General features: G+C 40.8%; 1 protein-coding gene and 1 long non-coding RNA gene across 8 annotated transcripts in view; one reads left to right on the top strand and one right to left on the bottom strand.

Annotated features, from left to right (window-relative positions):
• Positions 1 to 20,100, top strand: part of RAD51B (RAD51 paralog B) — a 455,666-nt gene that overhangs the window by 315,962 nt on the left and 119,604 nt on the right. Inside the window, exon 11 of one of the 7 annotated variants that reach the window (XM_062619223.1) lies at positions 17,875 to 18,524. The exons of 5 other annotated variants lie outside the window; for them this stretch is intronic. In XM_062619223.1, the coding sequence (XP_062475207.1) occupies positions 17,875 to 17,909 (35 nt within the window). In that variant the 3' untranslated portion in view covers positions 17,910 to 18,524. Of the gene's footprint in view, positions 1 to 16,906; positions 17,164 to 17,874; positions 18,525 to 20,100 lie in introns of those variants that run through there. One more of the 7 variants, XM_062619225.1, reaches the window with a different exon arrangement.
• The window catches only part of LOC134163952 (uncharacterized), a 392,100-nt gene that overhangs the window by 347,178 nt on the left and 24,822 nt on the right, over positions 1 to 20,100 (bottom strand). The window lies entirely within an intron of this gene.

Here is a 20,100-nt window from a genome sequence, read left to right as displayed (position 1 = left end):
ATTCCTGCTAGAGTAGCAGTCTACCAGTATTTTACCATGAAACATATATGCTCCAGGGAGCTTCTGCATGTATGATGCTCTGGGGAAATTGTGGGTGGAAGCTGCTGTACAAGGTGTACGTTTGTTCACAGTCTGAAACTAGGTTTAAGAATAAAAGGCAAAATAATACAGAAAAGCACCTTATAATATGATAGGGTTTTTTACAGAAATCCCATTAGGAGGATCTTTATAGTCACTTTGTAATGGTGCTTAATACTTAATGAAATGGCTTTATTATTTAGAAACCTCCAAGCAGGAAAATTGTCCTTAGCCTGGGAGTTTTGCTGCTGGTCTCTAGCAACCGTAGGGGAACAGGCCATGAGTTCTTTCTTATCTCCACTGCCTGGTGTGTAAGTAATGCCTTTGGAGTTATTTTGCTTTCAGCCTGTCGGTGAACGCGGGTGTAGAGCCTGAAGCAAAATGATGGAGGAAGATTGAAGTTACTGGCTTCAGTCATCAGCAGTTTTCAAGTAAACTACGATGGCTCAGTCTGGTGTGCTTTCTGCGAGCTGGACATAATTTTTCTTTTGTATCCAAAGGCTTCCAAGCAGTACAGGCTTCCCAGTGTGCGTCAAATCCACTTACACTCTCTTTTTGCTTGCAGCACTTTCCACAAGAGTCTGCTAACAGTATCAGGTTATTTGTTTCTCTTTCTTAATTACTAGCTCTAACAAATCTGTCTCATACCGTTCGGAGAGAAACAGGCTACTCAGTAAAGGCAGAAATTGAAGAACAGTTGATTGTGTTAGTAGAGCTCTGAGAATCCAGTCCTGCTGGTTTTCTGAGTGTATTTAGTGTTTCACTTTGACGCTGTGAGTCCTGAACGTTGAAGGGTTGAATACAAAAGTAAAATGTTGGTACTAGTCCAAAATTTCAGAGGCTTATCATTCATAATCTGGATTTCACATACCTGCAAAACTGGGCTTGAGATTCCACAAGAGAAGCTTTCTTTTGAGGTTTTTGCTTTGATTTGGGTTGAATCTATCTGGAAAATGTCCTGTGGTGTGTTATTTGAATTTTTGCAGGTTTTTCTCCTTCAGGAATTAAAGTTCCTGAGGTTCTGAGCCAGCAGAAGAAAGTGAAACAAGATAGAAGATGCTCATGTAGACAATTTCATACACGTTCAGAGGTTTAGTCTTCAGGTTTTTGCCAAGTTTTATATAAAAGTTTGGTCTGGCTCTGATGTCATCCAAAGCGATTCATCTGCTTCTCACTGTCTCCCAAGTGGGTGAATCGGGCTGTATATCTCCGAGATGCACTATCAACATACACAGGGATAGGTACACTCAAAAATGTACTGTCCTGAGATCAAACCCTTTCCATGTAAGTGACAGCTAGCAGATACATGGATGGGTCCTTTCCTGGTTTTCTAGATCGTCCAGTTTTGATTCCCCCTGCCTGGAAAAAGATGAGACTGAGAAGGACGCAAGCTTGCCTGTCAGAAGTTTGTTTCCTGATGCCAAACACCATAGTTGGCAAGATGATTTTCTCCTTCCTGCTAAGTCCCCTGGCACTTCTGTTTTTTTCCACAAATACTGCTTGGCAATATCCACTGGAAGAGATGGTCCCGTTTGGGACAAAGCCTTATCTATTTCCCTTTGCCCCATTTTCTTTTGTTTGGTTTATTTATTTATTATTTTTTTTTTACACTAGACAAGAAAACTGCATCATTTGAGGAATAATAAAAAAAAAATTTCTATTTCTGTATCTGCTTTCCTCCCAACCTTTTATCTGTTGATTTGACTGATTTGCAGCTCTTCCTTCCCCCCTTGCTGTTAACTAATGGACTTTGGTATTAAGCCAGCCTTTCAGTGCACACACCACCATGCCAACGAGAGTGTGTGCAGCTATTCTGTCTGCTTTGGAAGGCTACAGATGCAGCCAGAGCTAGAACAATTCCTGTATTGATCCCGCACTTGTCAGTTAATCCGTCATAAGGCATGGGAATCCTAGCCCCTTCCACATCTGCCTGCATAACTGCAGAGGGAAAACCAGTTCTCTGAAGCTCTCACCAGGGAGCCAGAAAGCAAAGAGAAATGGGAGCTTGCTGGGAGAGAGGGCTGTAAGCTGCTGGCCAGAGGGCCATGAGGTTGCCTACCTGCTCCACCCTTTCCCCCCAGTTCCTTTTCATCCTCCTGCAGGTCAGCGGGATCAGGTTTATGTCAGCGAACCGTGAAGCTTATCAAATAAATGTTACAGCAGCAGGTGTTTGGCTGTCTCCCCATGCCAAGTCTAACAAGGTTGATATTGTGTCTGTGGCCAAAGTAATGCAGTAATTACTTTTCTGGTCTTGGAACCCCCAAGAGGTTTCTGGGAACCAGTTAGGAAAACAAACCTTGCTAAGAGCAGGAGATTTTTAAAAAGGAACAGTAGGGTTCTCTGTGCCAGAAGGAGAGGACTGGCATTTCGAGCGCAGCATCCAGCGTGGTGCCCCATCCCCCTGTAGCTTGCTCGCATTAAAGGGGCCTGGAACAGCGGCAAAGTCCTGCAGTCTGGTTGCTCACACTGGGACAGGCAGCTTATGCCCACAGTGGCATGTGGAAAGGCAGCTGCTTTCTTTAAAGACATTCATGTGGTACTGCCAGAAGAGTGAACCCCAGGTTAGGGGGGCTCTTGAGTGTTTGCAATTCAATCTATATAATTCAGTTTGGCTTACAAATCAGGAGCTGCATAGCACAGTGCTCCCACTGCTGTCTTTTGAGCATTTCTCTTGTAAGCTGTGAGTGCAAAAATTCAATTACAGACCATGATGCAGCCTAATTACACCAAAGGAGGATTGAGAGCTCAGAGCACAACTCCACTCTGCTGTGACCCTTTATCTCCGGTAGTCCGTTCCAAGCTACAGAGGGGAAAGTTAAAACAGGTCTGCGCAGTGATGGCATTTTGAGGCAGCAATCTTCATTGTTCTTTTTGAAAGAATATTGATCATTTAGGTCAAAGCGTTTTTCCTGTAGCTGATTATTACACATAATAACGCCTACTATCATATAGTCATTTAAACCAAATTAAGTAATTGCAGAAATGTCCAGAACTCCTGGAAATTTCTTCTGCTGCTATGTGGCTGTGCAAGAGACCAGAATTTGAAAGTGGGAAGAGGAAGAAAGCAAAACTGATCAGGCATTCGTAGGATTGCATGTTAGATTTGAACCCAATATGTTTAAAATTTTTATTTTTTTTTTATAAAGAACATATAATATTCTTAACTACCTATAAGGAATTCTTTATGCATCCTTCTATGCTGTTGAATCAAGCTGCAAAGCAATGACTTTGTAGTGATGAATGAATTTTCCCAAGCTAGGAAAGTTAGCATTTCTTTAATGTCTAGCAACACTTTCCTATTCCTACTGTTTATGCTAAGCTTTATTTTTGCATATTACCTTATTTTATGAAGACCTGGTGCTTTGGTGATGGTCCAAAGATACCGTGCCATTTGCTCAGTTTTCTTCCTGAAGTGTTTTGTTTTCAGTATGTTGTTGTGCTCAACATATCGGAACTGAGCGTGCCGTGAAGCCCTGCTGTGAATGGCACGGCATGCTAGTCCCCAGTGTTTAATTTTGTGCTAGGAAAACTGTGCACTTGGAGGCAAATGCTATGGGTAAGTCAGAGACTTGCTTCTTCAAGGTACTCAGTGACTTTCCATAAACACTGCCTGAGCGTAGCAAGTAGTGAAGAACTGCCATACTGGGACTGCTGGGAGGGAAGGTATTATGATTTGCCTCAGCATTGTTGCTTTAAGATCTAACCTTAGTTTGTTCTTGAAAAATAGTACTTGAGTACTATTGCTTCCAATTTCCCCATGCTGTAAATGCAATATAGATCAGCCAAAAATCAGGCAGGGTATGTACCTCCTAAGATGGCCAAGATGGTCCGTACAGGGCATATACTTTAATTTGGGGCACAGTTGCACAATGAAGACAGTTTTGTTTTAATATGGTACTTTAATGTGATTTTTCATATATATTGTTGGAACCACTTGTGCATGATTTAGAAGGACACACAAAATAGCTTAACTAGGACAGATTTTTTTCATCATGTGTTTTGCAAATATCCAGAAATGACATTTTAGAGTTATCATTTGGAGGAAACATTACTGCAAAATTTAGCATACTTGCCTATCTTTACTGAAGTCTCAGATTTGGGGGAGGGAGGGGAGGAGAGATGAAGGCCCATATAGTTAGTTTTCTGTAAAAAGCATCTACCAGCTACGGCAAACTATAATAAACCATGTCTATTATTAATACTGGAGAGGGGTGGATCAGCAAGAAGCTGTACAGGACCGAACTGCATCACAGTGTTAAAAAGAGGCAGAGGCATGTTAGGGTTGGTGTTGCAGAGGCAGAGCTGCGTATGAGAACCTCACACATGACTTATCAGTGTTCACCTGAGTGTAACCAGACATGAACCAGAATATATTTGCTATTAATACTGCAGCTGTGATTTTATTTTTTTTTATTTTTTTTTTTTTTACTTTTGTGATTAGAAGAATGTGCCAGCTTGTGCGTGTGTGTTCTGGCAGTGGAAGGATGAAAGTGCTTACAGTTTCCATATGCAGGCAAAAGCATACCTTCTGTAGGCCTAAAACAGTTACGAGGTACGTCATAAAGGTCAAGAAATAATGGCAAAGAGGAAAATAAGTGGCAGTGGATTAGACTGAGGTATTGTATGTGCTGTGATGTTTTGTGTAGTCATCTGGAAAGAAACAGAAGAGACCTTTTGAAGATCACTGATTGGAAACAATCTTTATTACTGATCAAGTTCACCTTTGTCAAAAAGATTATTATTTAAATGTTAGGCGTCTTTTACTCCTATGGCACAAAACTGATTCAAAGACTTGACCTGATAGATCAACTGTTAAATGGCTCATCAGATTAGATAAGGCAGTTGGAATGTATTTGATGTTAATATTGCATCCCTACGTATCTCTCTTCATCTATCGTCTTGTGAAATATATCACCTGAGTATAGGATGTCATCTGCATGTTGTGTAGTCTTCTGAAGGTAGGGGATTGGCTTGGATATTACTTTTGCTTTTACTACTTTTTATCCCCATTAGGAAAAAATGTTGGTGTTGGTTATAAAGAGATGAAACCATGTTGAAGTTTTCAGGAATTGGTAATGGACAACAGAGTTCTCACCTAATAGTCAGTTTACATTTAAATCTGGGCTGTATCAGAAAGAAGAAGGGTCTCTGCTAACCAGCCTGAAGAGAGTGGATTTCATTCCATTGTTCAATGGAGCAGGTTATTCCTTGCCTTTTGACGTAAAAATTGCCAACATGAATGGAGTTACATGGAACCCTGCAAAAACTCTCCTCTAATATAAAATACCTAATGTTGTCATTTCTCATTGGAGTCCCAAAACAAGGTAGTGGTGCAAGCTACTTGGCAGGATGCTAAAAGCACATATATCACTTCAATTACCTCACTCTTTTTGCCTTGATTATGAAGTTCTATTACTCCATGGCCCAGGTTCATCAAATTTATTTTTTCTGTAGCCCATTTCCATCATGGCTTATGGTTAAAACAGGAGTTTAAATTTCCAGAATTAATTTAAACCTTTAATACACCATGTGATTTCTGACCCAGCAAGGACTTGGATCTCACAGTAAGATATAACTCAAGAAAGTGATCTCAGCCTTCTCATTTCTTGTCTGAACCTGCTGAGAGCCACTATGGGAACATGTCAGAGCAATAGTGACGCATTTGCTGAAGATGCCAACAGTTTTTCCAATGGGACAACAAAACCAAACCAAACCTTCTTTCTTTGATTGTTGATAAATTTACCATGATAGTTCACAGATTTTAGATGTAATCTAGCTTTTCATGATTTTTTTCTAAGCCTGTGATGTGTAACAATAGCCATTGATCAGTTACTAGCATGGTATATGCACATAGTTTGTATCTGGGAGCCAGTCCTGATCTGACTGTGAGGTATGCATAGAGGCTGCCTAAGCAGAGTTTCTCTTCTTCTGGGCAGCATTATGTATTGAGCTTTTAAGCATCATTTGAACACTCAGTGTTGCTTGAATGATGTGTCATATCCCTCCCAAATGCTTTTGCATTCTCAACATGGACAGATTTTTTAGTGACCTGCTTTCAATTAAAAAGTGATAAAATGAGCCCTTGACAATTTTATCATGAACCAATTTCAAGTGCTCATATATTCCGAAAAGTGAGTCTGAGGCAATGGTTGGAGGCTGTTTTTAAAGCATGCTGATATGAAGTCTCAGAATAATTCAGTGGGGAGGCTCTCTTGAACAACAGCCTGTGCAGAATTGCTTCTTGTCATCCCCAAGACAACTGGTTACCACTATGATTTAAAATCTCGGGAGATAGTGAGGCAATTTTTAAGAAACATATTCAGCAGAAAATAAATTGCACTCAGGCCTTTACATAGGTTAGTCTAATTGGCCTTGGAAATGCACACAAAAATGTACAGTGTTTACTGTGAACAGTGTGAGACTCAGTCTGACTTTGAATTTAAACAATTCAAATAAAATTTCAGAAAATTTGAGCTGGAACCTGGAAATTTCCCTGTTGACTTTTTAGACCGTGAGCTGTCTTATAAATGCTTCATGCTGTTTATGCTAAATAAATAGGAGTTTTGAGGCCCATTGCATGGGAAACATAGGAAGTCTGTAGTATCAGAAGGAAGAATAATGTGTCTGGAAATCATAGACTCCAATTTTCCCTGTTCAACTATTGAATTTGTCTGTTTTCCTCTCTTTCTGAAGTTGTCTTGCTCAAAAGTTCCACTTTAGTCCATTTTTCCTTATCTGTATCTTTTCTGTGCTAATTTTGAGGAAGTGGCAAGAGTATTAGGATACATTATCAGTCCATATCTGTATATATATGAGTATGACACATGTAAACAAAAAGAAATCCTTATGTGGTTTGGAATAGTGATCTTAGGTCGCTGTTAAGATCAGGAATCTTAACATGTTTCCCACTCATGTAATTCATTGGAAGTTTAATCTAAGGGTATCAAAGAATACCTTTGGCCAAGGGAACATATTTTGGCAAACGAAGGGTAGGAATGTTAGAGATAGGAGTCTTTTAATAGGTTTCCATGAGACATGATGATAGAAAGAAAGCCAATGCAAAAAGACTAACAGAAAGAAAAGAACCATAGGGGTGAAAAAAAAAGTTAAGGGACAGTACCCAAACTGAAAAGCCACTGGGGAAAGGGAATCATCTGAGAAGCTCTGAAGGGTGGGAATGGAAAACTGGAATTAAGAGGGGACCTTAAAAAAAAGAGACAAGCCTAAAGCTTTATCCATGCTGCCAAAAAATCTATTTTGCTCAATTCTGGCTAAGCAAGATAAACATTTTTTCTGGCTTGTATAGGTGGTGGCCCAAATTTGTTTGTTACAAGTAGGTTGGAAAAAACCTTCCAGAAATGCTTTTGCCTGGTCTGGTGAATTGTGCTAAATCATATTTTTACTTTGAGTCAAAAAAATTTGGCCCCACAGAGGCCAGTCAAACACAGAGCAGATCAGACCTGATTGGATTTCACAGCTGTTTTTACATTCTGTGGTTTTAGCTGTGTGGATGTGGCTGAAGTGCAGCATCCCACCAGAGCTCCCAGGGAAGGAGCACCCTGAGGTAGCATTCTCCAGCTCTGCCAAACACCAGGAACAGCGTAAACAAGGAAGATTCAGCACTCAATGGTCTTGATGTCTGTAGTGTAAAATCATGACAAAAATGTCTGCAGCAGAGAGCAACACAAAGGACAAAGGCAATTAGTGTGAGTGTGCTTGCTCCACAAAAGCGTGCCCTGCATTTGGCTCCATTTTGTACAACTGCAGTGAGGCCGAGGCCCAAGGTGGATCAGAGACCTGCTTGGAGAGTGACTGAATATTGCCTTTGTCTGGTTTCACAAGGTTTGTTACTCACTGGGAGTGGGCCTAAATGGCGCGGCATGATGTGTCTTCCCCAGGAGCCATTCTGCTGGGTGGAGATCACAAGGTGCAGATGTTTGACTACGGGCACATAAGACCATAGCCACATGGTCATCTCTTCAAATCACAGTCACCAGTAGGTGGCAAACCAAAGGCCAGCTTCTGCATCAGTTCTGGTGCTCATCAGACTCCTCAGAAATGGGTTAGCTTTTTGCCACTTTCACTTCCTGAACTGACAGCTTGTGGAGTAAGATGAGCGCAAGGGAATTGGCAGGGCTGGATGAAAGAGAAGTAGAGGACAGCAAAGGACCATGATTTTGCTAGTCATGCACAATTACAGCCATTTGTGTCCAATGTCAAACCATGCAGGGCAGTGAAGATACTTGTTTCAGGGTAGCATGCCCTCAGCCACCAGTGTTACGGTGGTGGAAAAGACTGGTAGCACAATCCCAACAAAAGCTGTGTGTTTTCCACTTTTTCCTATGAAACAAACAACTTCAGGTGGGTTTTCTTGAAGCTCTGACAAAACTGTGAGTGTAGTAAATAAAATGTGGTTTGGTACAGATCTGTACCTTGTGGTTTGTTCACTGTATCTACAAGTTTTTCCTGCAGTTGCCATACTTAATCTTCATGGGTAACTTAATAAGCCGACCAGGGACATTTACAGGAGCTCTCTCCTCTACTTGGTCATCTCTTTCTCACTGAATTTCTGTAACCACACATCTGTTTGAGTACCTCCATCCTTCGTCAGACTTGGTTGAAAAAATTATACATTGGGATACAGAAAGTGATTGCAAAAGTGTGTAAAAAAAAAACCAACAAAAAAACAGACTGAAAAGAATCCGATAAACAGTATTAGGAGGAAAATGACATAACTATATTTTACAACTTCAGTGATTGCAAACACGATTTTATCATTTCTTCTTCCAAGCAATGTCTAATGTCCTACTACTTTTATTCAACAGAATGTTGCAACTTGAACCTTCTTGTTTTAGTTGAGCTGAGAAAAGACTGGACTCATAAATGCTAATCTAACTCCTTTTGTGTGAGTTCCAGCTCATGCAGAAGAGCTAATAAGGACCTGTTAAACTGATTCTGGCTGTTAGAAATATGGTCTATATCATGGGTCCTCAGTCAGCTTTTCAGGCTCACAGTGCTCTGTGGGATGTAGGATGTTAGTTTTGGGCCACTTGTTAAAGGCATCTTTATCTTATTCAGCACCATTTTCTCTGGTGTGCCTCCATTGAGAGATAATTAGAGGAACAATGGTGAATTGATCTGCTCAGGCTGATTTTTCTGACAGTCTGAGTACCTAAAGATTCTTGTACTGTTACTGGTTGTTTTCCAAAAACATCTCTGACCCCTATTCAGTATGCAGAGCTCCACAATATAAGGCACTATGTACACACAAAGAATAAAAAGATGACCCTTGCCCTTGCTGACTTCAAATATGGTTTATGGTTCATACAGCAACTCAGTATGTCAAACTGAACATCAAAACTCTTGGCCAACAAAATCATAAACCATTTGGAAACAAACTCAGCTTAAAAGACCATATGGATTACCATGTAAATGTTGTCCTGTTGTACACTCAAAACATTTCTGACTTCTGATTGGCATGTTGATAAACTCCTGTAACCAACCTCATATGACAAAAGGACTAACCCAACATCCGGTGTTTCCTAAGTGGTGATCACACTTATTTATGAGCTCTCAGAAAGGGAAAATGCATTTTCAAATTGATCTATTGGCAAATAGGAAGAGCAGCTAGGGAAAACCAAGAACAAGATACTTGGTTACAGTAAGTGCCCAAAACCATAGAATAAATACCAGTGCTCTGTGAAAGAGTGCTGCAAACAATTTGAGCAGTCCATTTTCCTTACAGAATTACCAGCCATGAGCTGTTCCCAGTAGATGAACAGTGCCCACCAGTCTTTGCCAGCCAAAGAGAAAAGGGGGAAAAAGAACTTTGCACTTCAGTTGCTATGGTCTTTGTTGGACTCACAGTTTTGCAAAGCAGTGTTCGCAGGCATTCATTCTGTATTCAGCAGTGTCCTTGACCATACCCCCTGCCAGTAACAGGACCTTTAAGTCCAAGAGAGAGACAGAGAAACAACTTTTTCTTTCTTTTTTTTTTTTTTAAGCAGCTAGCAGAGGATGTGCTGAGCCAAAATAGAAAAAGCAAGGGCAGGGCAGGGCAGGGCCCTGCATGTCATTAGCCAGGCCTGGCTAGGAGTGATTAAATATGTACAAGAAGCTTTGAATAGGCCCAGGGAGGAGGGATGACATTGTGGAATACAGAAAAATCATTCTTTGGTGCTGTCGACTGACTAAATACAGGATGGTACCTAATTGGAGAGATAAAAGGAATTTATTTTAATTATTCTGGGATTTTTTTTTGCATTTTCTGTTGAGTGTTTTGTAAGAGGGAGAGAGGAGGGTCTGGACAAAAAGCGTGAGCCTGGCTTAACAGAATCCAGATAGCCTAGAGGTACATGATGACCTAGCCTGCAGTTCTCATGAGTGTAACTTGATGAAGACCCAGTAAAAAAAGACAAAATTATACTGGCAATGGAAACAAGGCTCTGTTAAATTTTTGAGGCACTCCGTTTAGAAACTGATGACCTTTGAGCACATTCCACTGTCTGTTTCATTAGACATGTTAGAGAATTTGAAAAGAATGAAGCTTTGAAGTGAATAAAGTACTGTGTCAAGTGGTGCTTTGGCTGCCCAGCTTGAATTTGCTATTGGGGCTGCCTACCTTAACTGACGTTTTATAGCAGTATTGTAATTCTAGTACAACAATCACGTTGTTGCATATGCACCTAGGCACTGAATGGCCACAGTCTGTGGATCATGTCCATGGAAACTACCAGCCTAGCTGGTTGAAACTCAAATACATTTCCGTTTATCCAGAACGCCAACAATAATGTCCTTGCAAAATTTGTAGGGGCCATTTTCTTAAACCAGCCCATAGGAATTTGGTTTTCAGCTTCATACCTCTTCTGAAAGATGACTCCTGCAGCGGCATAGCACTCCTTAGGATCATGTTGGAAGGTCAATTCAGAATCAGCTGGGGATTTCTGTATACTTGTTTTTGCATGAATTTAACTTAAAACATTGTGAAAGCCTAGATGTAGTTACGGTAGTGCAATTTCTGTGTCTCAATGCTAATGTATTTACACTAGCATAAAGATATTTGTATCATACTGGTTCTTGTTACCTAAATACTGTATTTTTCCTTCTCATCCAGTGTGTCTCAACCACCTAAGAGTTGTTCTCTTGGGCAGTATGTGTTCTTTACTCTTTTACAGTAAATATAAATCTTAAAAAAAATCTTTTGCTCTTCTGAAAGTCATTTGGCAGTGGAGCTGACATTAATGGTCAGTTTATTGGCAGAGGAATATGGTTTGATTTATGTGTTTTCTTGCTACAGTGTCAGATTGACAGCTCTGGGAACAGAAATACTCAGCTAATTGCCCAAACATGCAGCATATTGCAAACTTTGCCAACCTTTCACAGCGACAGTATCTTGATCCTTAAGTGTGAGAACATATCTAAGCCTTCAGAGGGCATTCAGTGCTGAGCCTGATAGGGCCTAAGAAGTACTTTTTGTTAGGTCTCATCATGATTCACCAAGGTAAACAACAACTGTGACTTTCTTTTGTGTAAAGCAATTGAACAGCCAGCCTGGCAATAACAGCTCCCAGTCAAAATTAACAAGAGCTACATTTCAAGCTACAGTAACTTTATCCTGAAAGGCTGCAGATCCCATTTTCCATCCCATGAGTGAGTACTTGCCCCTGGTCATTGTATCTCTCCCTGCTTTTCCACTACCAGGAGTGACCAGCTGTGGTCCTACAAGTTTAGGTCACACATTCTTCAAGATTTCTAAGCTAGCACTGGTGTAAATTTAGACTCTGAGGCTTTGTCAGAAGCAGTATTTGTCAATAGATGGTTGCTGAATCAACACTGCAGTTCCCATGTACCCATCACAGCAAGTTCCAACTGCTGATTGTGAAACTTCTTGCTCTCTCCCTGACCATTCCCCCTTCTGCTCTTCTTCTTTTCAGCTTTTCCCCCTCCCATTTCTCTCATCCATCCCCTTCCCATTTCCCTTCCCTTCACCTTCTCCATCCACTCCTTTTCCATTTTTCCCCCTGCTATTGTCAGTTCCAGTCCTCCTGCATGTCCCCATCCCTGCTGCTCTCCCTTTATTGCATTACATTTTTCCCTTCATTGCTCCCTACAGTTTTTTCATTTATTCGCCTTCCTGCTGCTTCCTATTCCCTCCCCTCATTGTCACATGGAACAAGCAGCACTGTTATGAAGAGGGGGATGCCATTAGCAGCATTGTATTAATCTGTCCTGCATCATTCCTCAGCCTTGTCCTCACAGTTTGTTAGCAGTTGCCTTAATGGTGACGTACTTAATATATCAAATTTTATTCTTTCCCTTCCTTTTCATTAGAAATCCAGGAGAAGGAGGAGAGGCAATATGGATGTGCTTATTTGTCCTTTTCATGTCCCATGAAGCCAGGGTGGTTTGACTGTGGCTTTTTTCTGTGCATAAGAAGGCGTAGAGGCCCTGCCTTGAAAAACTCAGCTTTTTCTTCCCTTGAGGTTTTCTTCTAGACCCTTTTTTAAGTGAATGGAGCAGAGTGATTTTCTTGTATCGCCCGCATTCTTTTCTTTCCCTCCTCCTCTCTGCACAGTCACGTCCCTAATTAATTGAATTCCCTCCTAGACCTTTTGTGAGTCATTTCAATTACCCATTAGTGAAGCAGCCTGGGATTTCTGCTGTGTTTTCACTCATCTTCCTGGAATTTCTCTTCTCCCTCCCTCCCCCCTTCCCTTTTTAGTCACTCTGGTCTGTGAAAAGCATTAGATGGACTTCAGCGCTGAGCGCTTATATTGTTTGCAGGCCCAGCTGCATACTTCCACACTCTGCCTTGTGCGTCACAGCTATTCATCTTGTTTTGTACTTGGCTCTGCTGCAGATGCTGTAAATATGGTAATTTTAGATTCCCTGATTGGAAAGGGTTGCAGGGCGGTTCCAAGTGGTAAAAGCACTGTTTGATTTACGCTAGTTCATTCTAGTTTCACAGAGTTTGGGGTTTTAAAGATACAGCTGAAATGAGACATGGTTTTAATGGCCATTTCTTTTTTAGGGTTAGGAGAGGGATAAATATGAGGTTAGCTTTGTGTACTGACATGCAAAAATGCTGCCCAGAAACTCTAGTGAAACTGGAAAGAAATAAAACAGGAGCAGGAGAGGAGGTACTTCCTCAGATTGTTATGTAGGAAGACTTCAAAAAAGGATAGCTATCACGATACTTTCATATTACTAAGATACTTGTCCCTGTGAGGTTAGAGTATTTCACAAGAGAACGGACTTTTGATAATCAAGCTGTTGTGAGAAGGCTCTCTCTCATGGCTTCCCAGGAGGGGCTCATTTGTTGGACTGACGGGAAGTGAATTTATGAGGGTTCCCTGCACATCGGTATTCATAGGTACTTTTTTTCCTTTTAGCTCTTTATGCAGTCAAAGGAGAGAGGAAGGGAATGGTGTGAAAATACCGCTTGCTACAGGCACATTAAAATGTTTGTACGAGGCCTACTGGGAATTATTTTGTCTTTTATTCTTGAAACATTGGCCCCCTGGTAAGCAGCAGTGGATTTCAGAGGTTCATTAGATGACGCTGGAGTTCTGCTACTTCACATGGTGACATTACTCAAGTTGAAATTGAGACACTGAAAAAGACAGAAAGGAGGTAGTGAAGAGTTGAATATATGAGCCCCCTTTTTCTTCATGGGGCCATGCAGCAGCAAGGCCTGTGTTGTTTTATCTAAAATTATCAGGTCATGGCAACAGCATTTTTTAGTTGTCTGTGCTATTGCTGTGTTTTCTTGCACACATACCATTGCTAGTATCATCTTACAAGGTTTTATGATTTGACAGGACTTACACCTTTTGATTTCTTACATATCCTCTTAGGTGAAGTTTCCTACTGCAGAGTTAGCCTGGTGAGAGGTCTGCTACCTAGCTTCTGTGCTTAGTGGCAGCAGCATCTGAAATGCAGCCTTGGTCCTGTTATCACTTCACCTGATAAGCTGTCCTGCGTGTGCCGGAGGATGCCAGCTGTGCCAGGGGTACTGACTCCAGGCGGCTTTTTGTGCCTTCCCATAGCAACTCTTTTCCTGAGAGTATGCAGTGGGACTCTAGTGCAGAGGACTTCTGCACTAGACTGAGAAAAGAATCCATTTGTCACAGCACACAGCTGGCTCCTGGAGCATTGGGAGCATAGCGCATAGGTGAAAACCCTGTAAAAAAGGGTATCTGATGTTCATTTACCTTACATGGCACCTAAATTCTCCTCATGTCATGTTACTAGATTTCTTTATGTGTTTTTTGCCACTGCGTAGCACTGCAGCACATTGCAGCACTGCAGCACTGCATAGCACATTGGCTCCTACGAAGTACTGCTGTGTTTTACTCCAGAGCTATTTGTACCTTAGTAGCAGGTATAAACCCTACACCAACTTCAATAGTGTAGTTAGTTCAGTCAGTTAGTCAAGGAGCGACACAAATTTATGTTTATTGTGGCCCGTTTTTTGAGTTTTCACAGCTAGGCCTATGTGTAGAAATGAATCCACAGCTTCTGGAAAATATGGTCTATTGAGGAGCTATTTTGGACTTCCAGGGTTCTGGGCTGTGAAATGTCCTAGAGCTTGATAGGTTCCCAACTACAGGCTATTTTCATTACTGTATCTTTTCTGAGAGAGCAGTGAGAGAAACACTGCTTTCTGGAACAACTGAACAGTGACAGAGTTTTCTATTTTTACATCTGTTTTGATACACAAAAACTAGATTTAGAATATGTCTGCTAAATCCCTCTACACAGCAAAAAGTGAATGATAAAGATGATTTTAATTCCCCTTGTCTCCGAAGCATCCAAGGGACCAGCTCAATCTCTGAACATGTAACATGCTAAGTGGTTGCTCCAGTATATGCCCATTTATAGCATTTCTTTAACAGCACCTTCTCCCTTGACTCTCTATCACTCTAGATGAGGTATGCTGTTGGGAAAAGGAGCATAACATGTGTGACATGAGCATCACAGTGTGACAACATAGTTTTCAAGGAGCTCTAGTGATTATCAGTGTTACAGCTCTCTAATACTAAGGTTATTAAGAAAGCACATCCGTAAGATGTAAATAGGTAATTAAGTATCATATGCCCAATCTTTTCCATTTTGTGCTGGTAAATTATGTGCTGGTTTTGAGGGAGAAATGGTCCTTTGGATGGGATTTGCCAGGAAAAAGGGAAGGGTATTCATGTGTGCAGCCATAAGGTTTATAATTTAGCTGTGCTCTGTGCAAGTACTTGGTAATTCCTCAGAGATGTATTGCTGAGGACAGGATAGCCCCATGGTATGTGAATAAGTAGGGAGGGCAAAGATGTGTGGGGCTAGCAAAGGATGTAAGGCATATTAAGGAGAAAAGAATGAATAAAAAGGGGACATTCTGAAAAAAACCAACAAACCTACAGTGTAATGATGGGGAAGGTAATACCTTAATAGCTGTATTATTTTTGGAAAAAGGAGAAGGGAATTGGAATTAGGGTAATCAGAAAGATCAGGGAGGAAGAGACGGTTAGTAAGGACCAAGCTTTTAAGTATGACTCTGGAGGTGATTTGTTGCCAGGTTTGAGATCAAATGAGGCTGGATATATTATCAATTTAAGCAAGCACATGCAGGTAAAATATGTGTTCAAAAATACTTTGCAGAGCTGGACTCAATCCTGTGTAGTGCAGAGAATTCTCAACTCTCCCTGAACTCCCTAGAACCTTTCAGGAAGTGCTCAGTACTTTGTTTTAGTCCCAGATTTGTTTTACTTAAGTATTACCCTCTGCCCCACTGGCAGCTCTTCCCAGCTCTGAATTGCTTGGTACACATGGCAGTTTTCAGGGCTTCAGGCTCCATTCACATGTCACTTGGAGGTAACCTGGCAAGTAAATTCAGAGGGTGAGCCCATTGCCAACTTTTGTCCTTTCCCTATCTGTTGCTGCATTACCATTTGACGCATGAGAATGACATTGGCAGCATGTCTTACCCAGTGTCCTTAGCTGGGTTAGTATTTGAGCATGGGTTAGTATTTGAGGCAGTTTAATCCAGAATTTCATAGGTCCAATTCTGTATCTAATTCTTCTATAAAACAGATGTCTAATCTAGTCTAGTCCATCTTTTGGGTTGCAAATGGCAGGTTAAATCACATGAACCAAACAGTGCATTTAACAGGGCATGCAATTTACAGGGCAGAGATGGAAAAAAAAAATCTTCGAATTGGTTCCCTTTCTCACAAAAAACTTGTAAACAGATTATTTCTCTAAAAAAAAAGAAGTACTAATTATGCCACCTTTTTTTAATCTAAGCAGCTTGATGGCAAAGCTGTGGCCTAGTCATTGTTTCTTCCTGGGGTTTATATTTGATTTTGCGAACACTTGTGATTTTGAGAGGGTCAGTTTGCATTCTCTCTCTCCATTGTGTTGTGTGCTTAGAGGGGTTTGTGTGGGCTATCACACTTGGCTCCCATGAGATCCCACATCTGGTAAAGGATAGAGTGTATGACCCCACGCCCAGCCTCTTCCTTACTTCCAGCCTTCCCCCATCATCTGAGAAGGTTAAACTAAAAGCAACATCTATGATGGCAAAGGCCCAAGTTTGAAATGTGTTCATTGTATGTGCTCAGTTCAAAAACAACATATCAAGGCGAGTGCAGTCCTTACAAGTAGCACCCCTGGGCCTTCTTTTATTCCAAAGCAGAGATATTTACCCAAGGAAAAGAGGGAAGTGACAGGGTAACAGAGTACACATGTTGTGAAAATATGCAGGCAGCGACTGAAGAAAAAATAACATTCTGCCACAAGTAGCTGCCTTGTTCCTCAACCTTTTTTTTTTTTCCTTCAGATTAGAACCAGCCATTTCTTGCGCTCTTTCAAGCACCTTCTGCGGTTTCCTGACAGCTGGCTGGAGAGGATTGAAATCTGGCTTGAAAAATGGGCCATGGGTCATGTTATTTTCAAGAGAGAAGCAAAAAATTCCCATAATGGTCAAAATTCACAGGTTTGGGGTTTGGTGGGGTTTTGTTCTAGAAAATCAGTGTTGGATATTTTAATATATAGCTTCAGTTTAAAATTATTAATAAAGAACAACTACAGAATCAACTCTTCACTGCTCTTCCCTCTGGTTGATTTGTAATGGCAAGCAATATTTTGTGTGGAGTTGCAGCCTATCATTTTATGGTGTCCAGAGTGGGAGAGGAAAATGTTCAGCTTCATAAAAGAGTATACTGGGGTTTTCTGGAAGTATTTTGTTGGGTTTTTTAATTATGTGATAACACTTCTCTTGCAAAAACTGTTTCATTAACAGAAAGATAAGTCTGAGAAACAGCCTGGAGGCTGGTATTCTGGCTCTTGGCTCTCCTGAGCCTGAATTGAAAATACCAATACATTCCCAGCTTTATGTTCAAGCAGATGGTTTCTGTTAGGAGTTATAAACCTTTCTGGTCTTTTGTTCTTTGGTGAACAAGTTCTCTTTCTTAAAAAGAGAATACTTAGTTCACAGAAGTGTTAACTTACTTGACCTGCATTTTAGGGCATGAGGCTTCCTCTTGGGAATGGGGCTCACTACCTTTTGTAGCCAAAAAGCACAGCCCAAAATGGTAGTGCAGTCAACTGGGTTTAAGGAAAGAAAGGGAAAGAAAGCAGGAGCAGGGGAGAGGTACAAGAGAAAAATGTCGGCAGGAGGCAGCAAGTAGAGAAATTCAACTAGCATGCCCTACCATATGGAGAGAGCTGTGAAGTCAAGCAAAAGTCCTACTGTCTGTGGAGCATAAAGAAGGTAAAAGTGTTGATTGACTCTTGATGTTTGAACAGACAGACAACCAACCCCAGGCAATGGCAGAGCATGATGAGGCAAGTACAGCAGCACTGGGAGTGGAGGGACTGCATGAGTAGAGAACTGGGACCACGTCACCTGACCAGGCTATACTCTGCATCAGCAAGTCTACATCCTCCAGGATGTCTCCCAGAGGATCTATCTTCTCCTTGCTTCAATAATGAGTTACAGTCCCTTCTGTAGAAGAACTAGAATGGGGTCAAAGGAGAGTATTTCTCTAAGAACTTTAATGAAAGCCCATTCAGTACAGCTCACTGAATAGAGGTTTTAATGGGTAACTCAGATTAAAATAGTAATCTATTCCTACTCACAGTTAACTCCCCTGGAATGAGAACAAGCAGCACATTCTAATGGGTAGATGATACTGGTGGAAACTAGGAGTTCCTTAGTTCTAATGTTCACTCAGCTCTGGACTCGTTGAGTGACAGTGGATAACATGGGGAAACACTTTCAGCTAGTGGGTAATAATATTGAAGTACTTTGTGAAAATGTGTGGGACAATTAGCATCTGCTAATGAAAGATACCAGTTTCCATATTTCTGCTAATTTGTGACAGTGCATCATACTGCATAGTGTAAAAGAGATCTGTTAAATTAACTAAACAGATGAGGTCCCCTCATGTCCATGCTACAAATGATAAAAGCCCACAGGTAGAAGACTGAATTGATCGAATAAAATTTTCTCATCGTATCACTGAGTTGCACTGATTTATATGAAGCTATGCCCTTAATGATTTGGCTTCCTATGTCCAACTGATTTATAAACAAAATTTATAAATACTAAATTTATCAGCTGAGAGAGTTTGCTGTCATAACCTTTGTCTATTTTCATTAGGGATTTCTGCACCCAGAGGTACAAATATAATTTTGAAAGGGTGTGTTTTATAGTCTTCAGTTGTAGAATGAGCCCTTTCAGTGGTATTAACTCTCCTACATTCACACCAGAAAGTTGACTTGGCTTCTGCAAGTGCTATTGAGTGCCAAAACAGATTACTCCTACTGTGTAACCAGTTTTCACCTGCTTTTGTGTACGAAGACATTAATGAAAGAATACTTCTTGGAATGGTTTAATGGTTAGAGGAAGGTAACACAATTCAAGACTATGCTAGGCAGTAGCTTAGGTACATTCAGGGACTGTTTGCAAACCACAGCAAACCACTTTAACTAACTGTAAAGTACCTTCCCTGTCAGAAAAATGGGTGCAAGAATACTACCACTTTGCAGGCTTTGTTACTCATAAGCTGTTTGCAAAGACTTAATGCTCTGAATCACTAGCTATTCTTATTGTAGTATGATTTTTATTTAAGTTTCTTTTTTTTCTAGTTGGGGTATGATTGGCTATCTAGCCCTGTTTTTCATATGACATACTGTACTCACTATTGTTTGAAATCGCCATTAGAGCACTTGACAATAACGTTTTCTTTCCAAACTCGCTTGTATTTTTTAAAGCACTGATTTTTTTTTTCTTTTCCTTTCCTGTTTATCTAAAGTAGTTGAAGGAAAAGGACACATTGCGTCAAAGCTGATAGGACAAGAATTAGACCTACTGTATGTGCTGGTTGTATTCAGGCTTCCTTTCTCCTCCCCCATAACCAAAGCCAGCTCTGCTCCATTCTTTGGGACGGGCAGGATATTGAGATTTACAAGACGTCTACCCTTTGAAGTACTGGGAGACCATGGTTCTTTCACATTTCTTTCTAAAGCCTGAGGAAAATAGGTGCAGGGATCGTGAGTGTGGAAAGCTTCAAATTCCTCACATTTCAGCTGGTGTTTTTGCCCTGGGAGTAATAGTAAAGGAATACAAGGTTTGCTGTGATTTGCTGCTTTGGATCAGTTACGGTTAAAAACTTGGTCTGGGCTTAGTGCAGAGCCAAATTTTGAAGTGATTTAGTCCTACTGTGTACATGTTTGCTCCTGCATCAGTATGGACATAGTGGGAGAATTTGCCCTCATGGAGTTGCAAAGGATTTGTTAACACACAGAAATCCCACCAGTTTAATTGAAATGAGTTTAACAGATTTACTGAAACTCATGCCACACCCGTGTTCCTCCTCTGTTTAAGCTACATTTTAGTAAGTGCTTACATAAGGGTTTGCAATAGTTTAAGTAAATTACATATAAACTGTACATCTACTTAAATCAGTGCAATTTTCCTACATAAACAAGAACAAAGTAAAAACCTATGGACAACCCCCTTCCTCTGGA

Source organism: Pezoporus occidentalis, unplaced genomic scaffold, assembly GCF_034315485.1.
Source record: "Pezoporus occidentalis ecotype Australia unplaced genomic scaffold, CSIRO_AGI_Poc_V1 ctg21, whole genome shotgun sequence".
Taxonomy (NCBI): domain Eukaryota; kingdom Metazoa; phylum Chordata; class Aves; order Psittaciformes; family Psittacidae; genus Pezoporus; species Pezoporus occidentalis.
This window is presented reverse-complemented; position numbering and strand designations above follow the sequence as displayed.